We start from the raw sequence: 27,831 nt of genomic DNA, 5'->3' as shown, positions 1-27,831 counted from the left end.
TTGGTTTTCTTCCTATTTAATTAATTTTGGTGCATTAACATGCACTGCTACTAGCAAGACAACTATTTATAGATCTCTCAATTCATGCTCAACCAAAAAAGAATTGCAAAATATTTCTGGGAAGAAGTATGAGGCGAGGCAAGGTAGTTAGTCATTTGAGGAAGCCTACCATTATTGTTGACTTACCAAAGTACATACTACATAGAATACTAGACAACATGCCCATTCAAGATGCTGCAACAACTAGGATCTTATCAAAGCAATGGTCGCAGTTATGGTCCACACAACCACATCTTGTGTTTGGTCCCCGATTTTTTCTCTATCTTTTGCTTCAAGCGTAATTCATAAAATTCTCATGCAACATAATGGACCTATTTTCGGATTCCATCTGATCTCAAACACACAAAAGCTAACTGATAGAAACCAAGCGTCTACCAAACAGTATAGAGAACCAGGTTCTCTATCTGTTTCCTCAAGTAAACAAATAAAAAGTAAATAAGACAGATATTTCATACGAAAAAGCTCGCTTCAAAGATTAAAAACCACGACCCACCAGACTAGGATTTCAACTTCACTAAACTGAGCAACTTAAAGATTACAACCTCTTAATTCCTCACCCCTTACAATAACTCTATTGTAAGCTACAACCCTTGACTAACTCTAGCCAAGCAACCAAAATAAACTTGACTAACTCTAGCCAAGCACCCAAACACACCTTGACTAACTATAGCCAAGAAACCATAATATCAAAGGTTGAAACCTTCCTACAATGACACTTCTCGAAAGTAGAGTGGGATTACAAATGAAGAACGACATGACAAAGACTTAACAAACCTAGGACTTAAAACATCTTCAGTTATTGGGATCTGGTCCTTGGATTTGTTGAAGCTTTGTTCTTTAGAGCACCTAGAGAGCAGTGGTGGCTACCTTGGAAGAATGTGATTTTTGAGACTTGTAGTGTTAGGTTAAGCATTGTAACATGTTGTATATATATTGGGGAGCATGTCACCATGGATAGGGACATTTCATCTTTTGGTATTGGCTTTAGGTTTGGCCTCTAACAAAGCTGTGCTCTTTGCGGATTCTGTCGACGGCACGATACTTGATCTGCAGCCTTTACGGTTGTAGTTAGGGGTGTACATGGCCGTTGGTTCGGATTTTTTAAACACCAAACCAAACCAATTGCGTCGGTTTTAAAATTTATACACCAAACCAAACCAATAAAATTCGGGTTTTTCAATCTCGGGGGTTGTTCGGGTTATTCGATTTTCTCGGATTTTTTCGATTTTTTTTTTTAATAGTCTTGATACAAAACATATAACTTTTACTTTAAATATGTCTTTAGTCCTAGTAAGATACAATTATATAATTAAGGTGTTTCTTAAGAAAATAACACAAAATGTGAGAAGAGTGATGACATTGTATTAAAATATTCAACAAAAGCTAATATAATCGGTTAAAATAAATATTGCTAATTAACAAGCCATAAAAGAAAATGACCATAATCTAAAAATACTAAGTCATGCTAAAATAAGTATTAATTATATGACAAAGAAAAAAACTTAAGTTATGTATTTTTACTCTCTAAATCAATTATGAAAAACTAAAGAATAAATATCCAACATTATTGTCATTTCTAGTGGTAAATTGAATTTCTTTTGTTAGGATTAGTGTTGAGTTGGTTTTGGTTTGGACTTTATTTGAGTTACTAACATCCATAGGATATAAAACTTATTGACATTCAAAATTCTAAGTTCAAGCTTGAATAATATGATAATAGATAAAAAATTACAAAAAAATTTAAGAAATATTTATAAATTACTTTACAAATAAATATTTTTATGTATAAAATATTTTAAAAATTGAATACATGTAATGTCGGGTTGGTTTGGTTCGGTTTGACTTTTTTTTAGTTAAAACCAAACCAAACCAATTATGGTCGGGTTTTTTTTCCCAACACCAAACCAAGTCAAACCAAACCACTAGTCGGGTTTTTTTCTCGGTTTGACTCAGTTTATCGGTTTGGTGCGGTTTGTCGGTTTACTTTGTACACCCCTAGCTGTAGTGCGTTGACTGTACGACACTCAGCTGACCTGATCGAGTAACTGGTCCCTCAAATGTTTGTCAAATCATCAAAACACAAAATGATATAACTTATCAATTTCCCCCTTTTTGATGATGACAAACCCATAAATAAAATTTCCGCCGAGAACCAGGTTCCCTACTTATTCCCCCTGCGAATCAGACTTAAACAACATGTTGGCATCCATTCTTAAACTTTCAGCATCAACATATCAATTTACCCCCTAGAAAACTTCCCCCTTTTGGCATCATTGAAAAGAGTTATAAAAGCGGCACAAGCACAAAGAAGTTCAGTGACATTAACTCATGGCCACTAGGGCAACACAACATAAGCAAAAACAAGAACAACAGATAGAAAGCATTGCATAAACCAAAGTAATTGCCCATTAAATATAGTAAAAGTGATAATATCCAAGACATAACAGTCAAAACAGTACAAATTATGATAATTAAAATCCACAAGTACTAATGTCATCAAAGGGGTCGGAGTAAACAAAACAAGAGTTTAACAGGGGAGGAATGGGCTAAAGGGACATGGAGATTGAGGACAAGCTGGGAAGGAACTGAGGAGCGAAAGCCTTGAGAATTTTATCACATCTCTCACTGGCAGCCCTCAGATCCTGGACCATTTGGTCACGGAGCACATCAAGCTTTTGCCTTAACTCAACATTTTCAGCCCTTAACACATCATTAGTAGTCGCCATTTCATTACTGGGATCAGGTTCTTGTGCCTTTGCAACTAGCTTTGACTTCAGGATGGCATTCTCAGCTTGGAGCCTTTCAATTTCTGCAGTGGCCTGCTCCTGAGCCTCAATCAGGCTAGAAATGGTTGAATTGCTGCCAATAGCCCCTTCTTTTCCAAACACTCACATTCCGCTGAAATCCCTATGGTGAACATCTGCTTTCTAGTCATAGTGGCCTTTCCAGTCTTAACATAGAAGTGCTCAAAGACCTTAGTCAAGCAAAAGCCATATGGGAGACCATGCTTGCCCTCTCTAGCATTAACCACTTTGATCATCATGCTCAATCATTAGAGCAGGAGACTAACAAATTGAAAAGTTGCTAGAGCTTCGAAAAGGACCAGGTCCACAACAGAGGCAATACATCTCCTTTCAGACCTTGGAAGTAACGCTTTGTTGACAAGCTCAAAAAGGAGCTGATACTCAGGCTTGAGCCATTCTTATAAAGCCTCTCACCGATCTCGCAGAGACTCCCCTTTTGACAATTATATCTTTGAAAGCTTGTGATGCCTTCCCTTAAATTATTTTCAGTCCATCAGTTGGGATACCAAGAATTTCACCCAACTTTGCTTCGTCTATCTCAATCTTTAACTCATTTACTATCATGACTAAGGTGGAGTCATCAGTGAACATTAAGGAGACGTAGAACTTTGTCACCTCATCTTCAACGACACTAGGAGCAGGGGAGGCAAACAGATTCTCCCAGTTTTGAAACTCAAAAATCTCCAGCAGCTCCTTCACTCCATATTTTTCAGCAATTTCAGAGTTAAACACTTTGCCCAGTTGCCCAGTAGCACCTTTTGCTTTTTCAAATTTTCTTGCCTCTGCAATTCCAACTCCTTAATCGTTTGCCTCTTTCTTGAGGAACTAGGTTCCTCACTCTCACTGCGTTTCCTTTTCTTAGAAGAGCGTACACACTCTTCTCCTTCTCAACCTCTACTTCAGTCTCATCCGCCACAACTTTCTTTCCTTTTTCTTTTTAGAATTTTTCCTTACTAGTAGAGATGGTTCCACTTCCTCTTCTTTATTAGACACTGTCACCACATCCTCTTCATCTCTCAGACCACTTTTCACCAGCCTTCTTCTTTTCTTTCCAATACTTGCCTCATGTTTAGCCTTGCTCCTTTGCCTGGTAGCGGGTGGCTTAGAAGCAGTATGCTTTATTACATTAACACCACTCTGCTTAGCATGACCAAAAGTTCTTTTAAAAAATAGCGCTTATAATGATATCATCGTCAGAGTCAACCTCTTGAGAAGGACTGGGGGAACCAGTTCCTTCTTATGAGAGTGTTCTCGCTAGGGCACAATAATGGGAGACACAGATCCAGGGTCAACAACATTCAAATATTAGAAATACCCAATTCCTTTTCACACAGGTTTCCATCAAAATCTACAGTAGAGTCCTCTACTCTTTTATCACTAACCAAAAGGTTGGAATTACCTAATTTTTGAGGATTTTCCACAGAATCTCTATTATCACCAACACCAGTAGACTCATGCATAGCAATGGGACTTGATTTTTTGCCAACCCCGCTTGGATCCTCTGTACCCATAACCTTAGCACCCAGAGTTTGGCTAGAAACCTCACCTTCATCCTTTTTCTCGTCAAGCTCCTCAATGTTTTGGAAGAATTTTGAAACAGACAGAGTTTGAAACTTTCCTTTGAGTCGGGTTTTTCAATTGGGGCAAAGGGTGAGAAAGAAGACACAAACTTCTTTAGGGTTTGACTCTTGTGAGTCCTAGATGGACCTGAAACCTTTGGTTATGGTGGTTTGGCAGTGGGGTTTTGGTCAGCGGAGATTAGGGATTTTAGGGGTAAATCATGCGATTTTGGGTCTGATAAAGTTGAGTTTTTAGAAGGTGAATGAGAGGGGTTTGTTTCTGGTGCAATGGGAGAGGAAGAGTTGTTGTGAGACATGGTTGAATCTTAGGTAGATGACGATACAAGAAAAAAAAGAGTAGATGAAAGGGTAAATGTTAAACAGGAGAGAGAGAGAGGGTGAAATATTTTAAGTGAGGAGAGAGATGAGATACTTTTGGGTTAAATAGGAAAGCAAGGAACCAGTTTTTATTGGGTGTTAAAAATAACTCTTTTACACGTCGGGTCGGTTCGAGTAGGTGTATCGTTTGGGCTTTTAAGTTTGAAATTGAGGCGGGAGAAATTTAATGACGTGGCACTTTTAGACAGTTTAAAGCATATAGGTACTGAAGAGATTACTAACTTGAGCCATAGGAACCAAGCTCCTTGACAGTTTTTTAAGATGTAGGCAAAAAATCTGAAAAATGCAATACCTTCAATACTTATGTTGTCCTGAAGATGCGTGTACACCTGTAACAGTATAGGAATGACTTATATGCCACCAAAAAACACTTTTAGCATTGTATATTTCCTCTTAACATAGCCAATCATTGAGGGGATTTTAAGGAGAGGCAACTAGTTGAGCTTAATCATGCCCAACTCCAAACGATTTCTTTCAAAATGCTTACTGCTCAGTCCCTTGGTAAAGATGTCTGCTACCTGGTCCTCTATATTTCAGAACTTCATATAGATCAACCCCTTTTCAACATTATCCCTTAGGAAGTGGTGCCTTACATCAATTTGCTTGGTCCTTTTGTGTTGCACTGGATTTTTTGCCTTATGAAATGCACTAGTATTATCACACAATAAGGGCACACACTTAGTAAGCACACCAAAATCCTCAAGTTGTTGTTTGATCCCTAGAAATTGAGCACAACAAGAGGCAATAGCCGCATACTCAGCTTCAGCAGCAGAACGAGCCACAAAGTTTTGTTTCTTTGTACCCCATGAGATCAAGCATGACCCCAAAAAATGTGCCATTCTAGAACTGCTCTTTCTATCCACCAAGTATCCAGCATAATTAGCATCAACATATCCAACCAAGTCAAAATTATCTCCTAAAGAATAAAAGAGGACCATGTCCTGAGTCCCCTTGAGATACCTCAAGATTTTTTTGAAAGCTTTCAAAATGAGATTCCTTTGGACTTGATCGGAATATTGCACACAACCCAACACTAAAGACAATGCCGGGTCTACTGGCAGTTAAGTACAATAATGACCCAATGATACCTCTATACATGGTTTCATTCACAGGAGAACCAGGTTCATCCATGTCTAACCGGGTAGCAATGGCTATAGGTGTATCAATGGCCTTAGCATTTTCCATCTCAAATCTTTTAAGTAGCTCCTTGATGTATTTTTGTTGACTGATCATGATGCCTTTTGGGGTTTGCTTTTCTTGCAACCCTAGGAAGAAGTTCAACTCACCCATCATGCTCTTCTCAAATTCACTTCCCATGAGCTTGGCAAATTCTTCACAAAGGGAATCATTTGTGGCACCAAAAATGATATCATCAACATAAACTTCCCCAATTAACGGATTCCTTCCTCTTTTCTTCAAAAATAAGGTATTGCCAATTTTTCCTCTTGTAAAGCCATTTTCAAGAAGAAACTTTGACAATCTCTCATACCATACCGGAAAAGCTTACTTTAAACCATAAAGAGTATTGTCAAGCTTAAACACATGCTCAGGATGCTCATGACTTTCAAAATCAGGAGCTTGCTTGACAAAGACTTCATCTTTCAGGTACCCATTAGGGAAGGCACCTTTGATAGCCACTTGGAACAATTTGAATTCCATATGCGATGTAAAAGCAATAAGAATCCTAAATGCTTCCATTCTTGCAACAGGAGAAAAGGTCTCATCATAGTCAATACCTTCTTCTTGATTGTAGCCTTAAACCACTAGCCTTGCTTTGTTCCTTGTAGTGTTTCCAAATTCATCAGGATTATTACGAAACACCCACTTAGTCCCAATCATTGTTCTGTCTGAAGGCCTGGGGACCAGGTGCCGCACCTTGTTTCTCTCAAATTGATAGAGCTCTTCTTGCATAACAGTTATCCAATCAACATCTTTTAAGGCTTACTTAATATTCTTGGGTTCAATTTGAGATAGAAAGGCTGATAAGGCAAACATGTTTCTCGCCCTAGACCTAGTTTGAATACCACAGTCTAAGGGAGTAATCACATTGTTGAGTGGATGAGATCCTTTGTGCTTCCAGTTGGATATTTGAACTTCAGTATTCAAAGGATCAAGTTCCTCGATGTTTTGATCTGTCATTGACATCTACATAAGCATGACTTCTGCTCCGTTGTTCATCCCCAGGAATGCCTGACATAGCATCAGCTACCCGATGTTCAGCTTTAAGTGGGGTGATGGAGGGACCTGGTTCTTCTATGCCTTATAGAGATTCTACTCCATCTTTTTCATTGCCCTGCTTGACTTGACTCATCAATTCAGTTTTTCCATTGGAGATTTCGATGATTTCATCAGGAGCCTTTGAAAGCTCCCCATCTACATCGTCATCGTGTGTCCCCTTATTACCCAATTCATTTGATTCATCAAAGATCACATGCACACTTTCTTCCACAAACTGAGTTTTTTCGTTGTAGACCTTGTATGCCTTGCTATGAGAACAATAACCAAGAAATATTCCTTCATCATTCTTTGCGTCAAATTTTCCCAAAGTTTTCTTACCATTGTTGAGAACAAAATATTTGAATCCAAAGGCTCTTAGGTAGGTTTTCTTGGGCTTTCTCCCATTTAGCAATTCATAGGGAGTCTTCTCAAGCAAGGACCTGATCATGCATTTATTAGTCACATGGCTAGCAATGTTAACAGCCTCAGCCCAAAAACTTTTGGACACACCACTTGCTATCAGCATTGTTCTGGCCATATTTTCAAGTGTCCTGTTTTTCCTCTCCACTACACCATTTTGCTGAGGTGTTCTGGGAGCAGAAAAATTATGACTTATACCATTTTCAGCACAGAATTCTTCAAATTTGGCAATTTCAATCTCAGTACCATGATCAGATCTAATACTCACCACTTGATTTCCCTACTTCACTTGAATCTGTTTCACAAAGGCCACAAACACAGGGAATGTTTCATCCTTAGTTCATAGAAACAGAGTCCAAGTGAACATGGAATAGTCATCCACAATCACAAAGATATACTTTTTTCCTCCTCTGCTTTGAACCCTCATTGGTCCACACTGATCCATGTGAAAAAGATCTAGTGGCCTTGAGGTGGTTTGAAGGAGGATCTCACCTGCTTTCCTTTTATGCAAGATCAGACACCTTGTGATCTTTAAACTCGACATTTGGCAGCCCGCGAACTAGGTCCTTCGCAACATGCTTGTTCAGCAGAGAGAAACTTGTATGTCCTAGTTGCCTGTGCCACATCTTAGCATCATCATCTATGGCACTAAGGCATGTCAAGTCACCACCATTTAGTGAATCAAAGTCTACAACATAGATGTTCTTAAATCTTTTCGCTATCAGCACAACTTCACTAGATTTGAGATTGGTGACAGTGCAAGAACAAGACAAGAACTTCACTTCATTTCCTTATCATAGATTTGGGACACACTTAACAAACTGTAATTCAAGCCATTTACATAATAGGCATTTTCAATCGCATAGGAGAGTGTCTTGCCAAGTTTTCCAATGCCAAGAATATATCCTTTCTTGTCATTTCCAAAAGACACACTCCCACCTTGGAAGGCCTTAAGTGAGAGGAAATCATCGTTTCTTCAAATATATACTTCTGCGACCACTATCTGTACCATTTTTTTGACTACTCTCCTCTCACTTCGACTCGGACGAGTCACTTATTAGATTTGGGAACCCAAACTAGCTTAGGTCCCTTATACTGATAAAACGGGTGAATTAAGCTCCTTTTTGCCCATGCAGGCAGCACATTTTTCTTCTTTTGGGGACCAGGTCCCTCAACCTTAGACTTCTTTTCAACAAAATTCTTATTTTTCTGCAAGGACTGAAATTTGGCTTTACATGTATCCTTGTAGTGGCCAGTTTGGCCACAATGAGTGCACAACCAATTATCAATTATAGTACATACTTGCTATGGGGATTATAGGGGGCTTTGGCCTTTTGAAAACCAATGCCTTACCTTCCACCCTTGCTTTTGTACAATAGCAACAACCATATCAGAGGACCAGGTCCAATGAAGTGACTTGTCAAGATCAATTTTAACCCTTTTCAGATCCTCTTGAAGGTTCTTATTCTTCTCTAGCTTAGCAGTGAGACTTATTTTGGTTTTCTCTAGTTACTTCCTCAACTTGCTCCTTTAGATCTACAACAGTGACTACCAAATCATCCCTTACTTGTTCTAATCCATCAATCTCTTCAGTTAGGGCATTTTTCTTATTAATAAGGCTATGATAGGCATCAATCAACACATTTGCTAAAGATATAAATTTTTGTTAGAGTAACTTTTCAGATTTTTCTGAACATCCAAAAAATTTACCTCATCTTTCTCATTGTCATCATTTTCTTCAGATCTAGCCATGAGTGCAAAGGCTGAGTCATATTCTGAATGTTTAGCCAACATGGATGTGTCTTGTAGACACGTGATTTTTGATCCTCCCGAGACGTTTTCCTTTGTCTTATTGACTAATTTTCCTTTTTAGTCTAATCTTTGACATTTTAACTTTTATATCTTTTTTAGTTGGTTTTTATTAGAGAATTTGAAAACTGTAAAAAGAGTCTCATTTTTATATGTTTTGTTTTAATTTGCAACAAAACAAAGAAAATTTCCAGAAAATATATGTTTTATCTATTTTAGTTAATTCTCAAGTTAAAGATTGTAATAAATAAGCATCGACTAACTGAGTATTTTTAATCTTGCTTTTTTAATTAGGAATTGTATTTTCATCAATTAAAAAAAGAAGAAGGGAGAACCAATAATGTATTGCCACTTGGCAAAATTCTATCTTATCCACACAAAAGCACACTCTACTTGGGAAGGAAATATTCATTCTTCCTTCCCAAGATATTTCTATCCACATGAGCATTTTGGGAAAAGAGAATAAAGAAAACATACTCAAAACCCTACACTTAAATACACTATAAATGGCTAAATATAAAAACTTAATGGATCCCAGAGGCTACACCCATAATCAGCCGCAACTATTCACGTTTTCAAGGATACGATAAACAAACGCATACCATAATCATCCGAATAAGACCTACATCACCATAACCATCCTAACACCTAGAACCCACAACATCAGCCGCGTTAGCCATCACCCTAACACAACAATCAGCCGTAGACTAAACACCTAGAATACACAAAAAAACTTCAGCCGCAATAGCATTCACGTAGATACCAATCAGCCGCAATAGCAACTCCTCTTAAAAAATAAAAATAAAACGCACCACCTCTGAGGCACGACAAAAAAGCCAAAACAACCAAAAACAATGTAACAAAGAGAGAAAAAAAAAAAAAAAAAACCACCCATCGGAAATGGCCATGGGATAGCCTTCAACCAAACAACCATGAAAACACCACCCGTTATAGCTCCATCAGTGAAGTAACAACTTAAAAACTCAACCTTTAAACACCATTTGGCTTTACCTTCAAGCTCCCATAACCACCACCACAAAAACTCCATTAAAACCAGCTCAAAAACACCATGAAACAGCCCTGAAAATAGCTTCAACCTTCACCCCAAAACAGCCACGTAAACCACTGCTGTTGAGACGTATCGGAGTAGAGAGGTCCGTTCGAGGTTGCCGGCCCTGGGTTCGAAAGTATGATCTGAGCACTGTCACGTCTGTTTTCTTCTTAATAAATTGTAAGATGATTAACGGTCCATTCTTTACTTGTATTTTTGCAATTTTATAAGTTTCTTTTTTTTAATAACTTGCTTCATTAAAACTCCGTATGTTTCTCTTTGAGGAAGTAAATTTCATGTTCAAAATTGTCTCAAAGTGTTAAAATGTTGAATGTGCTTTTACCTGTATGTTTTAGTCTTAGCTATAGTAGTTTTTGATTAGGTATGCTTTTAGATATATAATAATGTTTCAGTGACGTGTTTTTCTTCATGATTATGAATCTGGGGATTGTTTAAGTGTGTTAATGAGCTAACATATTAGTTTAAGCTTATCTAAAAGTAGTTTTATAATGGTAAAATAGTGGTTTAAGGTTTAAAGGTTTGGAAGTTTTGAAAATTAATGTGGAAAGTCTTGAAGCATAAGCATAAGTGACAAGCATAATATTATGATTTTTTCCTCTTTAGTGTTCTGTTTTCGTATTTCATATTGTAATCGATGGACGCTTATTAATCAGATATATCTTACAGTGCTAATTGTCAATGCTGCGGGGTACGTCTAAAATAATTTGAACCGCGTAACACTTAGGCCTAGATAAATGTTTAAGGCCTCTTTAGTCAATTAAATGTGAGATAAGCGAGATGGGGGTGAATTATTTTAAATCCCGTTGTCGAGTATAAAAGAAAAGAGTGGTAAAACCTATTATAAGGGAGCGAGATGGGTTGCGAATTTATTCAAAACCCGTTGTCAAAGAGTGAAAAATGACTAAAAATGATAAAGAAAAGCGTCTCATAATTAAGAGACAAATAATCCTTTAAACGATAGTTTCTCTTAGGTGTGTTTAAATGTTAACCATGTGTTCGGTTACGGACCTTCGTTAAACATTAATTAATAACTCAAAAGAGTCATGTGGGTGGTTATGCTCCTTGACTTTATAAATAAATCGAGTTTGACCATGTGTTTGGATACACTCCTTGGTCGATTCTTATAAATAAGAGGCTTTGTGGGTGGTTGCGCTCCTAAGCCGAAAATATAAGTCACATTTCTAAACTAATTTTAGGTAATTAAGCGAGTAAAATAAACACGTATTATCCAAGAATTAATTTTAGCTGAATATAAGTCGATAAAAGCGACCGTGCTAGAACCACGGGACTCGGGGAATGCCTAATACCTTCTCTCCAGTCAACAGAATTCCTTACCCGATTTTTTATTTTTGCAGACCAATAACAAATAGAGTTATTTCCTTCCGATTAGGGATTCGTAAGGTGACTTGGAACACCAAAACTCAATTCCAAGTGGCGAATTAAATAATCCCTTTTCAAAACATCACTTCAATTGGAAAAACCCTTTTATTGATAAACCCGTATCCTTTGGGATGCGAAAAAGGGGTGTGACATGTCTCCTTCATCATCTTCATCTTCAGACTCACTAGAGGAATCTCCTCCAAGCAGCCAGAGTCTATTTTACTAAGTTGTCAGCAACATCCTTTTTGTTGAACTTCTTGTCAGGGACCTGGTTCCTCTTACCCGCCTTACCAACATTTTTGTAATAATCCTGCTTGTGAAGAGGACATTCTTTAATGAAGTGCCCAGGCTTTCCACATTTGTGACAACAATCCTTTAAAGTTCCTGCTGGAGCTTCCTTTCTTTGGGACCCCACCATTTCTTCGAATTATCTTATGAAATCTTCGAGTGAGGTACGCCATCTCAAATTCATCACTGCTTGTGTCACTTTTAGCAGCATTGAGAACCAGGTTTTTTCTTTCTTTGGCTCTCTTCTTTCAAGATCCTTCTTTTTCTTCATCTCGTACATCTTAAGGTTACCAATAAGCTCGTGAATAGTCAGTGTTTGCAGGTCCTTGGCTTCAGTGATGGCATTTACTTTGCTTTCCCAAGAACCTGGTAGAACACAGAGTATTTTCCGGACTAGCCTGTTGGTTGGAATAATTTCTCCAAGAGTGTGAAGCTCATTGATTATAAAGGTGAAGCGAGTGTGCATATCGTGAATGGACTCATCTTCTTTTATTTTAAAAAGCTCATACTCAGTGGTAAGAAGATCTATTTTAGACTACTTTACCTGAGTAGTTCCTTTATGGGCTGTTAGAATAACTTCCCATATCTCCTTAGCAGATCCACAAGATGAAACACGATTGTCATCTGGCCCAATACCACAAATCAAGATCCTCTTTGCCTTGTAGTTCTTCTATACAAATTTTCTGTCAATTTTAGAGTATTCTTATCTTGTTTTTGGAACTGACTTTGAGATCTCTGAATCAGTTCTCTTAGGGATAAAAGGACCATCACAGATGATGTCCCAAAGCTCTGAGTCCTCAGCCATGATATAATCATGCATCTTATCCTTCCACCACCCATAATACTTTCCATTAAACTGTCTCGCCCCAAAATCCACCTTAGGCGTAACAGGCATCCGATGCTATAAACAACACCGGAAGTACCTTATAAAATCAATAAATGTCTAATCTCTTTCGATAATCTTTCAACAATTATATCAATACGTTATAAATAGCTAACTAACTCATGATCACCATCAAATAATAAAATCAGAAGAAATGTATCGTTATAAAACGTAGCAATACCCAAAGAGTCAAGCAATGACTTTAACAACTACCCACAGTATTAACATCTATCTATGAAGCCTCTAAGGTGATAAATAAAACATAATCTAACTATAGGACGCAGTCCGGAAACTAAAGTAATAACTAAGATAGGATGGTGCCCCACGAATAAGCATGTGGGCTCACCAAATAGTCCAGAAAGTAGCAAGCTCTCTTAATCCGCGCACGTATCACGAACTCACTCCTCAACGTTACCTAACACACCATAAAAAAAAACAATGGTATGCCTGAGTATTGGGTACTCAGTGAGTGTTTCCGGGACAATATCAGTAAAACAGTGTCAATAAAAGCAGTTTGAAATTCAGAGATTGAATAAATCATCAAACTTAGTAACACTATTAATGAAAACCGTTAAAGGAGAAATAAATCAATTTCAACTCATTACGTCATTTATCTCATTTAAGTCTTTCAATCCTGAACTCAAGATCATGAACAAGCCACTGTGCAACCAAAGTATAACACATGCGAATACAGGCCCAAATCAATATAGTGGAGGGACGACCATTTAAGGTTCCCTAAACTGCATAGAAGCACCACACCAGGTTTGTCACCCTCGATGGCTATCCTTCCTCCCGAATATCTAGGGAAGACCACATTGGGGCTATGAACCCTCAATGACCACTCTTCCTCCCGAATAGCTAGGCAAATACCACACCGAGGTTATCGATCCTCGATGGCCACTTTTTCTCCCGAATGGTTAGGCACACCCCACTAGGATTCATAGTGTCTACCCTTCCTCCCGAGTAGCTAGGTGAAACACAAACAATAGAATCATGACATAATAGCCGAATTACAAATCATGGATTAGGAGCCGAATCTCAAATCATATCATGATAGCCGAATTGTTCATTAAGGATCATGTTCATCATCCCATTATAAGGGTACATCAGGTTATTTCAATTTTTAGAAACCAGGTTCACTTCTTTAAACAAGTTTCAAGTTCAACACAATCCATTATAGAGCATTCACATGAGATAGTCAAGCTTTCCAATTATCAAGTCTAAACATCCCTTATGGGTTAATTCGAGTTCGAATACCAAAGCTTTATATCTCAAGTGTTCAATCATCCTTTAAGGAGGAAAACAATCATGAATACATATATATAATATAGCACAAACAAGGTTTAATGTGGGTTTGTCCCTCACGAACACAAACCAGCACCAAAGAGTTCATAAAAACCGATCGAAAAAAGTATATCCAAAAAGAGACATGCATGTAATCCCGTTATAAGCTAGCAACCAGATTCTTCCAAGTTCAATAGTCACACTACAATGGTTTCTAAATGACAAAGTTTAGAACTTTAACGAATTCTAGGGATTTCTACCCTTATTCAAAAACTAGGGCTTTGCTAAGCCTATAAACGAGTTCTTGAATCCTTTCATGAATCACTAATAGCTTCCAACCTTGTATAACTTTCTACTCTAACCCAAACTTTATTAATACTCAGAAAAATTCAGAAACTTTACCTCTTAGATGAAATCCACACGCCCCTATCTTCTTCTTCTTGAGATTTCAAGAACTTAGGGTTTTAGAGAGATGATTTACTATCAAGAGGGGATGCATATGGTGTGGGAATATCAAGATTGAGTAGGAACTCACCTTAGGGTTAGAGAGACTTTTCTAGAGTTCTTTTCCTCAGAAATATTAGTTTGGAATGAAGTGGGAAATAACACAACGAGGTAGGACTTAAAGAAAATTCAGAATCAGAAAAATATACCCCGATCCGCGTTGAGCTCGCGTCGCGGGTGCAACGCGAGGACTGGGATCCGCGTTGGCCACATGACGTGGCTCCAACACCTGATCACATTCTTAACTGTAGGTGGATTTTGCGCGATGGGCCCGCGACGCACACTTAAGGCACGTTTCCAATAATCGATATTCGCTCAATAAAATGATCATAACTCCCTCTACGTAGCTCGGTTTGAGCACCATTTATATGGTTTGAAATGTATTTCAGAGACCTACAACTTTCATGTTTTTAGTTTTCCCAAAGTCCCAACACATGTACTTGAAAACTGGACATAACTGAAAACTGTCTTAGACTTCGACGAATTTCAGGATTTCTAATGAACTTCCTTATCTCGTTTGACCCCGAAAAGATCATTTAACACCTGTACCCATCCCGAAAGTATCTATATAGCTAAGATGACATCTAAACCCCAATTATTTCACATTCACAGCTAACTTGAATTTACGGGATGTTACATAAACCTTGAGGGTCTTGTAGTTGACTGTCCTTCCTCGAGGTTTGGTGGTGTAGCCATGACGAAGATCCTTTCTAGGTGTTAAGCTTTTGAAAAGAACTTGCTCTGATACCAATTGATAGAAACTAAGTGTCCACCAACCAGTATAGAGAACCAGATTCTCTATCCGTTCCCTCAAGTAAACAAACAGAAAGTAAATAAGATAAGATATTTACGTGGAAAACTCCTTGCTCAAGGGATTAAAACCACGACCCACCAGAGTAGGATTTCAACTTCACTAAACTGAGCAACCTAAAGATTACAACCTTTTGCAACTACCTCTTAATTCCTCACCCCTTACAATAACTATATTATAAGATACAACGCTTGACTAACTCTAGCCAAACAACCAAACTAACCTTGACTAACTCTAGCCAAGCACCCAAACACACCTTGACTAACTATAGCCAAGAAACCATAATATCAAAGGTTGAAACCTTCCTACAATGATACTTCTCGAAAGTAGAGTAGGATTACAAATGAAGAACAACATGACAAAGACTTAACAAACCTAGGACTTAAAGCATCTTCAGCTGTTAGGATATGGTCCTTGGATTTGTTGAAGCTTTGTTCTTGCGAGCACCTAGAGAGCAGCGGCAACTACACTTGGAAGAATGTGATTTTTCAGATTTGAAGTGTTAGGTTAAGCATTGTAACATGTTGTGTATATATATTGGGGAGCATGTAAGAAGCATGTGACCATGGATAGGGACATTTCATCTTTGGCATTGGCCTTTAGCTGTAGGTTTGGCCTCAGCAAGCGGCACCGTGTCTTCCGTGGTTACGCCGAGTCGACACGATAACGATAACGTAGCTTTTCTGACTATAGTGCGTTATGTACGACACTCAGTGGACCTGATCGAGTACCTGGTCCCTCAAGTGTTTGTTAAATCATCAAAACACAAAATGACATAACTTATCACTAACACAGTCAGATATGGATCAATGCATCATCTTCATCACGAAGCATGGTGTCCAGAAGCTCACTCTAGATATGGCCAACGATGAAGAATATCTATTGCCTTATAATAGCATGTTTACTTGTTCAACATTGACACATTTGAAGCTCTCGAGGTGTATCTTTAAAGTGCCCTATCTTACTCAATTCCCTAATCTTGTTAGCCTTCAATTAGAACATTCTGAAGTATTAGAAGACAGTGCTAGTCTTATTCTGCTAGTGCTTGAGACTTTGGATTTAAGATTTTGCATTGGTGTTGATCAGGTTAAAATTGGTTCTCCAAAACTTGTGAACTTGTCTATCGTTACCAGCTATACAGTTACATTTGAATGTTTTAATGTGAACCCGATATTCGAAAGCATTAAGCACCTCTGCTTGAACAGGTCATCCCTAAAGGTGAAGATAGGCTGTGCTTTGTTTTTGATTTGCATCTTTTTGCAATATGGATTAAGTGACTTAACTCATAAATGTGTTTTTTTTCATTGCTTTTTCAGAACTTAGGGTCGTTTTTTGTGCCAGATTTTCTTGATCTATCACTAAGCCTGCAAAGCCTAAAAATATTTGACTTGAAGATTTCTGTTAGACGTATTTCATGAGCCCTTTGCCTATTGCGGAATTCTCCCAGCCTTTATGAACTTTGACATAGATGAAGGTGTGAGGGTAAGACATATTGTGACTATCACAGTGTTGTGGCTGAGCCACCGAGCCACATCGGCTCAAGAGTGGTCAATTAAACATCCTTTGCTAGAAAAATTATATTGTGTAATAGGTCAAATATTATTTAATATACATATATTTTAATTTTTGAACGTCATCAGTTCTAGGTAGGTTGACTGAGTTGGTGCTATATGATTCTTTCTTTAGGTTGATGAGACAGTGTATGAGAGAACAAAACTGTTTGATTACTTGTCGAAGGCAGAAAACGAATTGAGTGACCCTCTGAGGATGATTATAACAATAAGGTTAGGGAAATTCAAGGGGGCAACTACTGAAATGTACCTAATACAAGTCATCCTTGCCCATTCTTGGAACCTTGAGAGAATGATCATTGAACAGATTGGGGAAAGTAATGCCACAAGGTGTAATGAAACTTTGAAGAAGCTGATAAGCTATCCTCGAGCATCACCAAAAACAAAAATTAAGTACTTAGACTGATACGAGTGGCGTATTATGAGTTATCGGACAAGTGCATTGATTTCATATTTTGACTGAATATTGAATCTGCAAATCTATCATATGAGCTAATTAACAGAGTCTCTTTGTCTTTTTCTTTTTGGGGGTTTTATCCTGGAGACTATTTGTTTTTGTTTTCTGTTGTCCTACTTCGGAAGGTTAAACAATTTCATTCATCTAGACCTTATCCAGTCAAATTTGATCCAATTTAATTATAGTAACAGTAAACACAACATCGTATTAAAGTAAAACCATCCTTTGTAACAGCTAGTTCTTGTTCCATCAGTCATAAACTTCAATATATAACAACTATTTTAAAACAAATTACTTGTCCTGGACCGGGGTGGATCTAGTTTCGAGTTCGGCAGAACCCAATATCTCTGATCTAATTCATGTATTTGTCTTAAGAAATTTAATATGTACAAATTATTAATTTAAAATCCAGGAACCCCCATACTTCAAATCTTGGATCCCTCTGGTCACGTGCATATTTCATAGCTAGCTATTAAGATTTGCGCTTTTATGTTGACCAATAAATGTTTGTTTGCCATTGATTTGGTATGTTAGCCGACGTGTTAGTCTGTGTACTTTCTTCTTGATTATTTTTTGCAAACCTTGTTCATGTGAAGGATTAGAGTTGCCTTATCCATCCTCGTAATATCTGCCAGAATTTGAAATATTGAAGATAAATAGTTTAAACTCTTTCTTGCTTTGCATTTAAATTACTGTGTCCATTTCTTGGTGGTACCTAGCACAGTGTCCAATTTGAACAGGGTCACTAGTTCCATAATCATTGTGCGATTAAAACCTTCGACAGCAACTAAATGGTTAAGTGCACCATTTTCTGAAACAGTTTTGTATAGTAATGTTTGAGAAGAATACAAAAATGTCAATGATTATATAGTACTTCAATGGTGTGACATTTCTATTTTTTCAGGTAGTTATAAATATGAGACTCGCTATGAAACTATGGAGGTTTTAGCTTGTTATCTTTTCAAGTGTGTAAATTTTCTTTCTTCCTTCGATTACTACTATTATTCGTGCGGGACTTGTTCGATGACGTATGCTTAAGGTGTAAGGGATATAGTTAATATGCCCTAGATCCAATCTCACATATGATGACCTGAACATAGTTTTTGTGAACATTATTTTAAATAAATATATGTTATCTGACATTCTCTTTTCATAGTTATTATCAATTGTTTGATTAATATGACAAAGCCTTTGATTAAGTTTTGAGACTTATCATCATGATGGAGATCACGATAATGAGAGTCACACCCCTTATAACTTAATCTAAAATTATTCTCGACTGTAGGATCATTAATTAGAACAGTGCTCAAGTTAGATCAATATGTGTGGTGGAAATTATGGGATAAAGAATAGCTGATCTCATTTACTAAATCACATACATACTGATGCATGTAGAGATATGATCATTGGACTGGCTTATTCGATAATTCCTCATGCTTAAAATTAGTAATGTGATGTAAAAGTTTCATTTGACTTGAGATCATCCTAGTAATTGACAAGTTATTCATTGTACTTCGATATCAGACGCTCATAGCCTTACGGAAATAGTTAAAAGGATACTGGTTATGATAAAATGTTTGTAAAATTAGTGATTGATCAAGATGCGATTTGTCAACGGTAATAAGTTTAAGCTCTATGTTGTCAATTATAAACGACATATTTTAAGACCTTGGCTAGGAAAATTGAATGGAAAAAAGAAAAGAAAAGACAAGAGCTTCTTAGTTCATCCAATGATCGATTATATTTAACATGTACACATAGATGATCACCTATTAGGATTTCACAGAAGAAACATATCCTAGGGTGTCTCGGAACTATAAGGACAAAAGGAAACACTAGATTATTCTTCTACAAATTCTTTAAGAGTAAATTGTATAATTCATTCTATCCGGCCCTTAAGGAGTTGCTAGACGCCATCCTTAATTAGTATATTGCTTTGATTAACTTACTACCGGCTTAGCATCAATTCTGCAGTTATATTCCTTTCTTCAATTGAACTAAAGCCTCTGTCCGTCTCAAGCAGTCCGCTTCGTAAATCAATTAAATAAAAGGGCATTTCAATCAAGCTTAATTAGTCAAAATTCCAACATCTAAACAATTAATTTTGTACTAATACTAGATTATATAGTTGTTAGTATTTAATACTAATATATATGAATTGTATATATAACTATATACTTCGGTATGATATTCGGTATTTTGGTATATTTTTTATAAATACCGAACACCGTACCGAATACCAAATTTTCTAAAAATGCATACCAAATACAGTACCAAATACCATAATACCAAAAGCACGGTATAAATTTTTTTGATTTTGGTATGATAATCGGTATATACCGTATCATGCCAACCCCTAGGTTCAATAACAGAAAGTTATTGAAGGTTCAAGCTACTTGGCGATCATAAAACTTCATTTCTATTTGACAAGGCAAAATACATCAAATCCACCCCAAACTATACCCAAAATGTCGAGTTCACACTCAAACTATACAGACGACCTATTACACACCTGAACATCTAAAAATTGAATTTATTACCACCTCAATACACATATAACCAGTTGGATAAAGGGAGGTGTGATACACTCGCTCCCACATCAGCGACACGTCAACGCCACGTTGGATACCTTTTAAATTTTAATTTTATGTTATTTTCCTTTTATTTATTCATTTGATTTCCTATTGTTAATTATATGTACCCTAATTAATTTCTAATTAACCATAAAATCCTCCCATAATTACATCTTCTCAATCATTAAACCATCTCACCACCCCATTTTACTAGAACCACCATATCCGCCACCACCCCCACCACCAATTTCACCACAACCATATCCGCCACTACCAAATTTGCCACCACCAATTTCACCACCACCATATCCACCACTACCACCACAATCAATTTCATCACCACCATATCCATCATCACCGTCAAACCTACCATCAAACCCACCACCACAAAATAAAAAAATTAACCACAAATTTCACCACCCACAACCAAATCAACCATTAAATCGCTTCACAACTACTGCCACTATAAGAAATTGCAAACAATCACCATAAATTCAAGATTACCGCCATTAAACCACCACCATTGCCGCCAGCCCGCCAACCAAATCCACCACTGAATTTACAAATCATTATTGATGATTTTTAACAATGTAATATTAAGAACAGGTTAAAGTGAGAGAAAAATAAAAGAAATTGAAGATTGATCGGAAAAAATGGAAGCTTGCGTTTAAAAAAATTTCTGGCCAAGATTTGTTACACTATTTTCATATGATGATAATGAAGATTCCTGTCCTACAAATCTTATAGGAAGAATAATCCAAATCAGAATTCAAGAATCTTTTTACGAACAAAAAAAAAAATGGAAAGACAAATTTTAAAAATAGAAGTGCAATTGAAAGAAAAAGGTCAATTTATTAGAAGAAGAGGAATTGGTGGTGAACGGTGAAGAAGAGGAATTGGTATTGGTATTTTGATTTTGGTGGTGGTGGGTTTAATGGTAGCTATTGAAATTAGTGGAGGTGGTGGCTATTGAAATCTAGTGTTGGTGATATATATGGTGAAGAAGGTGGAGGAGAAAGGGGCGGCGTGGTGGTGGTCAAATTTGGGGCTAGGGCTGGGGGTGGCGTGAGGGTGGAGGAGGCGGGGGGGAGGGGGCAGCATGTTAAATGAAAAAGAAAAGGAAAAAGAAGAAGAAGAGGAGCGGGTGAGCGTGTGCAGTGAAGAAGAAAGGAAGGAGAAAGGGAGGGTTGGGTTGGGGATTATAAAAAAATATTTTTTTTAATTAAAAAAAGAAAATAATAAATAAATTTTAACTAAAACGTGCTTCTTTTTTAATTATTTTTATAATTTATGCCACATCAGCTTGTAGGGTGGTAATAAATTCAGTTTTTAGATGTTCAGGTGTGTAATAGGTCGCCTGTATAGTTTGAGTGTGAACTCGACATTTTAGGTATAGTTTGGGGTGGATTTGATGTATTTTGCCATTTGACAAAGGTTGCAAAACAAAACATTTCCAAAGCCTAATTATCAATAAAGATGTGGTTTTCCCCGAAAGGTCCACCAAAAAAACAAAAATAAAAAAAATAAATTCAAATACAAGAACATCTTAGGGCTCGTTTGGTATGATGGATAAGCAAAAATAGTCCTGGGATAAAATTTAGTGCCGCCTTATTCCACGTTTGGTTGGAATAAAAACTCGGGATAACTAATCCCGGGATTAGTTATCCCGGGATTATAGTGTTTTTTTATCCCACCTTGAGGGTGGAATAACTAATCCCGGATAACTTATGCCGGGATAAGTTGTTTCCAACCAAACGAGCCCTTAGAGTGCAACAAAGAAACACTTCCGAAACCAAGCACCCATAACATTTGACATGCCATAAGGATATAATCACAATACAAATTGCAAGTTATAATGCCAATAAACAAAATCACTTGCACTCCAGTCATCAAAATCTGATATACGGAACATCATCATAAAATTGGGAAATCTTGGACAGCCTTAACAAATTCGCAGCAAATTGTGATGAATATGCGGACACACTTCTCTGAACAGTCGCTGCATTTTCTTAACTTACATAATGAACATCTCCAAAACCATTGCATTCTTTACCACAAATTATGAAATTTCAAAAAGCTTATCATAGCGAAACAAACAGACCACGATGGAGCAGATAATCTCAACACTCTTGAAGATAAAGAAATGAAAAGTTTGTAATCCAACTCTGCAAGTCAGTATCATATCCTTTGCACAAGTAACTTGACTTATAGTGATGATTTACCTGTAGATAAGACAGTATAATCTGGATCAAATACAGGTCCAAAGCTTAATTAAACTTTTATTGCACAAAAGTGACAAGTTAAAAGTGTCTCACAAAGAACGATTTCAAAACCATTACCACAAAGTGACCTTTATTGATTGTGCCTTATAAGTACATAGTAAGGCACATTATACAACATAGCCATGAAGTAAGACTAAAACCACCGAACCATAATAACAAATTAACCTTTGAAACAAACTTCACCATCACAATTCCATCCTTCATTTGCTTTCTGTTCCTCTTTGCCTTGCTCCTTTTGATCTTCCTCAGGATTCATGTCGTTTTCCTTTTTCTCTTCTAGAGCAATTCCTGCCTCAATCTCCTTCATACGCTCCTCAGTGAATGGAAAAGAATGAGCACCATGAGACATGATCAAATTTCTGGCTTCAGTTGTAATAGTCTTGCCTGATGCCGCTATAGCAATCAATTTTGGTATGCCTTGAACTTTAAATAGGCGACTCAAGGATGCCTTCCTTTCATCACCAAAGGGAAGAGCCAGCCATGGCATTGTAGCAAAATATTCATCAAATGAGGCTTGATCTTGATCACTGGATATGAAAATCACTTCCAATGGACCATTTTTGGCTTTAATCGTCTCATATGCCTCTTTAAGCTTTGGCGTAAAACCACGGCATGGAGGACACCAATGTGCAGAGAAATAAAGTAGAATAGTCTTCCCTACAAGATCAGACACCAGAATCTACAAAGAAAAATTTTGGTCGCTTGAGTAAGACATCAACAGAAAGGGGGTGTCATGTAAATTATACTAGTCAAAGCATTGTGACTAACATGTATAGAAAGCCTTAGTTCATTTAAAAGCATATGATTGTGGAACTCCAAAACTCCAATATCTCATGTAAAAAGGACTTAGGTCACATGGAATCGGCTTATAGACGTATATAAGTATATGCTATAGATATGTGTAGTCCTTGGTTAAATTTATTGAAAAAGTTTAGGAGTCAGAACTAAGTACCGACACCTACGTCAGTTCGACATTGATACATAAAGGCAAATAAAGGACCCATGTTCTGTGACGTAACAAAATATACCGAGATGTGATGTATTGTATCCTACCTTTTCACCATCTTTTCCAATGACGAAATCAAGATCTCCCATGACCAAAATCGACTCCAACGTTTGTGCTTCCCGCTTAGCTTTCTCTATCTGCTCAAGTTCAGCAAATTTCTCGGGGGTAAAAGGATATGCCAGGATGCCATGCTCCTCGACGGCTTCAGCAACATTAGAATGAAGAGTCTTTCCATCTGTTCCAATGATGACTAAGGTAGGAAGGTCAGAGAGCTCAAAGTATCGGATTAGCTTCTCACATGTCTTGTCTTTTAAAGGAAGTGAAAACCAAGGCAAGCTTGCAAACCCTTCCTTAAACGATTCCTCTTCATCTTCATCGTCAAGGGGAATCATCACAATTTCAAAGTTCTCCCTCTGTGCCTTCAACTTGTCATACATCTCGATCAGCTTCCGAGTAAACGATCCACATTCTTCGAAAGAGGTCATTGAGAAATACAGGCCTACAATCTTTCCTTCAAGCTCAGCAACAGGTACCTAATAGTTATCAAGACTTAGTGAAATAGTAATGAGGGAAATTTTAATTTAAGAACAAAAGTAAAAAATGCAGTAGAAAAAAACAGCATCTTGAATCACCTTCCTTCCGTCAGCTGCAATTACATAGTTTCTTGATTGTGACTCCAAGATAGATTTCAAAGATTGTTCTCTTTTAGCGGTTTCTTCTTGCTCTTTAATTTCATTTAGCCTTTCTTGAGTGAAAGGGTAACCTTCCACACCATGCTCAGCGATGATTTCAACCCCGCTATCTGTCACTACCTTCCCACTAGCATCAAGGATCATTAAGTGGGGTATTCCGTTAACATCAAACAATTCATCCAGACGTTTACGTGTTTCGGAATCAGAAAATGGGACAGCAAGCCAAGGCATTTTAGAGAAGTACGCGTTAAATGATTCATCATCCTGATCAGCAGTAACGAAAACAACTTCAAAGTCTCCTTTTGATAGGAGCTCATTGTACGCCTCTACCAAATTCGGGGTGAAACGTCGGCATGGACCACACCATGATGCTGAGAAGTACAAACCAATATTTTCCCCCTTTAGAGTATCAAGCTTAACCTGAAAATTACAAGTTCATGAGAAACTTGCCATAATTTATTAATCCGTTAATCAAAGCTAGCTACTAATTCCAAAAGTCACCTTAGCCCTTTTCTAACATGCCTGTCTATACCATTAAAACTAAAAAGTCAGCCATATGAAAAAAACGATAGCATATGCAATTGAATTACATTGAAATGTTTCATTTCTACAGCAACCAAAAATTGCAGAATCAGATAGTGGTTCTGAAATCCACCATAAAAGATACTTAAATAGTAACAGAAAATAGTTGAAAGTACAAACTATTTCCAAATTTGAAATGATAGGAAAGCTATTTTCGCGAAACCAGACCGTCTGGTCCAAACATCTTTTTGCCAGTCTCCTTGATAGAAACAAGTAATTATTTGGCAACAAATTGTTTTCTCAAAAACAGAATAAAACACTTGCAAAAAAAAAAAAAAAAAAAAAAAAAAAAAGATTTTTTTTCTGCTTCGAGTCAAGCCAATTCCAAGCCACTTAAAGTAACCAAGACCAACCAAATAGTTGAAAGTACAAACTTTTTTCAAATTTGAAATGATAGGAAAAGCTATTTTCGCGAAACCACACCGTCTGGTCCAAACATCTTTTTGCCAGTCTCCTTGAAAGAAACAAGTAATTATTTGGCAACAAATTGTTTTCTCAAAAACAGAATAAAACATTCGGCCAAAAAAAAAAAAAAAAAAAAAAAAAAAAAAAAGATTAACCAAACAAGCCAATTCCAAACAACTTAAAGTAACCAAGATTAACCAAACTTACTTCCACAATATCTCACTAACTCTTGAATATTCACTTTGATCCTTTTATATATGTTACGTTTTTTTTTTAATTATTACATATTTAATCCCTCCCCATTATCATGTTCTTATTTTTTCTTTATAAGTCTTCACATCTTGTTTCTTTTAAACTGTAAAATTGCTAAAGTTTATTATTTATTTATTACTTTAATATTTTTCTACGTTACAAACTTTTCTTTCCTCTTATGCAGGTTGACTTATGGATATTCTTTTAAACATTTCCAAAGCATAGGTGGAGTAAATGATGTGGCTAGCTTTGCAAAGTAAAGGGCAATAAATCATAACTGTCTTTCTGAATAACAAATCAGTCCAAACACAATGAGTTTTAAGAATTTCTATTCAAAAGTAATCGTCCATCAAATTTTTGAAAACATTTTCGAGGATATGCTGTCCAAGGCCTAGATCAATCTCAGAAGAACATTCTTAGATAGGTTAAGAAGTCCTCAAGCCTAACTTGTCTAAAAGGAATAATGGACCTCGAATTTTTCATAATAACAAGAACTACCACCAAAGAGCGTGGTGAAATAGATGGGATCCCTCTACCCTTAACCGGAATGGAGAAACTTAGGTAGTGAGGGTTTGCCCATTTAATGGGCTGTAGGTGGCTTAAATCTGGATGGCTGCGTACAATAGCTGCGGGCTCATCTCAACTCAGTGCTTTCAACAACAAATGAGCTCAGTGTAATCCCACAGGTAAGGTCTGGGGAGGATATAGTGTACGCAGACCTTACCCTTACCTCATAGAGATAGAGAGGTTGTTTCGGATGGATCCTCAGCTTATTTAACGCATTTCAAAGCAGTATGAAAAAGGGAATACAGATGTGAAAAGCAGTAACAACAACAACAACAAAGTAGCGCGAAATGAAAAGCAAGACATAGCATTCGCAGGTAAACCTCAGTCCTTTCAACGCGTAATATAAACTTATGTATTAAAAATTAAAATTCATTAAAATTGCAAAAGTAGGAGGTAAACCTATTGAATGTTAAAATTTTAAAAGGTTAAACTAATAAAACTTAAATTATGGAGTCGCCACACAACATAAAAATAATTTATAGAACTATTGATACCTGGTCACCATTGTTGCGAATGAGAAAGTCACGGTCTGAAGAACCAAGTAACTTAATCAAATCATGATTATCCTGCTCTGCCATTTCCTTTTTTAGCCTCTTTCTTTCTTTTTTTTCTCTTTGTGATAATAACAAAGTTTTGTAGTGTATGCAAGTTAAAATTAAGACTTGGACCTGCTTATATAGGTGCAAAGAAAACTAATGAAGTATTGCAGACTAGAGAGAAACTTTCTTGGAAAAGAAAGATGGAGAAAATGACAAATATATAATTTCGTTTTATGACACTCCCTCTGTTTCAGTTTATATGAACCTTTTCAGAGTACGAAGGTCAAACTTTATAATTTTGACCTTAAATTTTCACATAGATTTTTTAAGTTTGTAAAAATAACATTTATATATTTAGAAACTACATTAAAAATAGTATAAATCATGATAATTTATAATTAAAATAATTTAGAAAAATTGTAAGGAAAACGTGGTCAAAGAACCACCTTTCTCAAATAAGTAAAGTTTCATATAAATTGAAACAGAGGGAGAATTAAATATTCGGAAGAAATTTCACAGTTTTCCCTTCAAATGGGTTGGTCTTTAATTTTTACCCTTCAAATTGGTTGGTCTTTAGTTTTTGTCCTTCAAAATCAAACTTATGTCTAGCAGGGCATAATTCGGCATAACGTCTTTAAGGGTTGGGGCATAATTTGTAGAATATCATGATGTGAAAATATAAACATATGCCCCGAAAAAAAATTAGGGAAACTTTATTTATATATTTAACAAACTACTTTTTCTATATTTACAAATCGTATAGTTTGTTATATTTCGTTGTATTTTTATAATTTTTGAAATAACCGAAATTTAGAAAAATTGTATCTATGGAACAAATTCTCTTCTTTCATTTTAAATGGTAAATCAAATTAAATCAACCCACCAAGTTCCATAATAACCCACGTTTCTCTCTCTCCAAATTAAATTCCAAACTTTTAGAAATACTTCCAAATACGTAAAAATATACCTGGAATACAATAAAATATGGTTGATTGTTGAAATATAAAATTGTAGTATGTATATATACAATGGAATACAATGAAATATATCGTAAAATTGCATAAATTAGAAATACATTAAACACAACGAAATATACCGTCTTTAATTTTTAACCTTTTTATCAAACACTTTTGGATGCCCGTCACAACTCTTTAATTTTTAACCTTGAAAAAGCAAAGAACAAACCAAAAATTTCGAGATTTATAAATTTTTGTCCTTCAAAATCAACATCTTATGAAAGATGCCTCCATAACCAAAAAACGAGCTCTCTAGTGTTATTCTTCGTAGAATTCGACGAGGATAGAGATTGTGCTCTATGCCATCAAGAATAGTTCATGACGACACTTCCATCGTCACAATCTCGAACAAATATAAACATATCCAAAGGGAGAGAGGGAACGAGAGAGAGAGAGAAA

The 27,831-nt window shown here is 36.6% G+C and overlaps 2 protein-coding genes across 2 annotated transcripts in view; both read right to left on the bottom strand.

The window, feature by feature from the left end:
• LOC132067335 (2-methylene-furan-3-one reductase) overlaps positions 1-27,831 on the bottom strand; it is a 99,989-nt gene that overhangs the window by 46,478 nt on the left and 25,680 nt on the right. The window lies entirely within an intron of this gene.
• Positions 22,355-26,532, bottom strand: LOC132067333 (probable nucleoredoxin 1). Its single transcript, XM_059460529.1, has 4 exons — positions 26,372-26,532; positions 24,012-24,491; positions 23,427-23,912; positions 22,355-23,052 (listed from the first exon to the last, which is right to left on the bottom strand). The coding sequence occupies exons 1-4, from the start codon at positions 26,453-26,455 to the stop codon at positions 22,534-22,536; spliced, it is 1,569 nt and encodes a 522-aa protein (XP_059316512.1). The 5' UTR covers positions 26,456-26,532; the 3' UTR covers positions 22,355-22,533.

Source organism: Lycium ferocissimum, chromosome 8 (genome assembly GCF_029784015.1).
Source record: "Lycium ferocissimum isolate CSIRO_LF1 chromosome 8, AGI_CSIRO_Lferr_CH_V1, whole genome shotgun sequence".
Taxonomy (NCBI): Eukaryota; Viridiplantae; Streptophyta; class Magnoliopsida; order Solanales; family Solanaceae; genus Lycium; species Lycium ferocissimum.
Note: the sequence above shows the minus strand (reverse complement) of the source record. Positions and strands in the feature narration are given on the sequence as shown.

Excerpts from the sequence above, each read along its gene's own strand:
- LOC132067333 (XM_059460529.1), bottom strand. The coding sequence starts at position 26,455 with ATGGCAGAGCAGGATAATCATGATTTGATTAAGTTACTTGGTTCTTCA. Across the intron at positions 24,492-26,371 it reads TTCGCAACAATGGTGACCAG|GTTAAGCTTGATACTCTAAA; the intron begins GTATCAATAGTT and ends TGTAATTTTCAG. Across the intron at positions 23,913-24,011 it reads TTGCAGCTGACGGAAGGAAG|GTACCTGTTGCTGAGCTTGA; the intron begins GTGATTCAAGAT and ends GATAACTATTAG.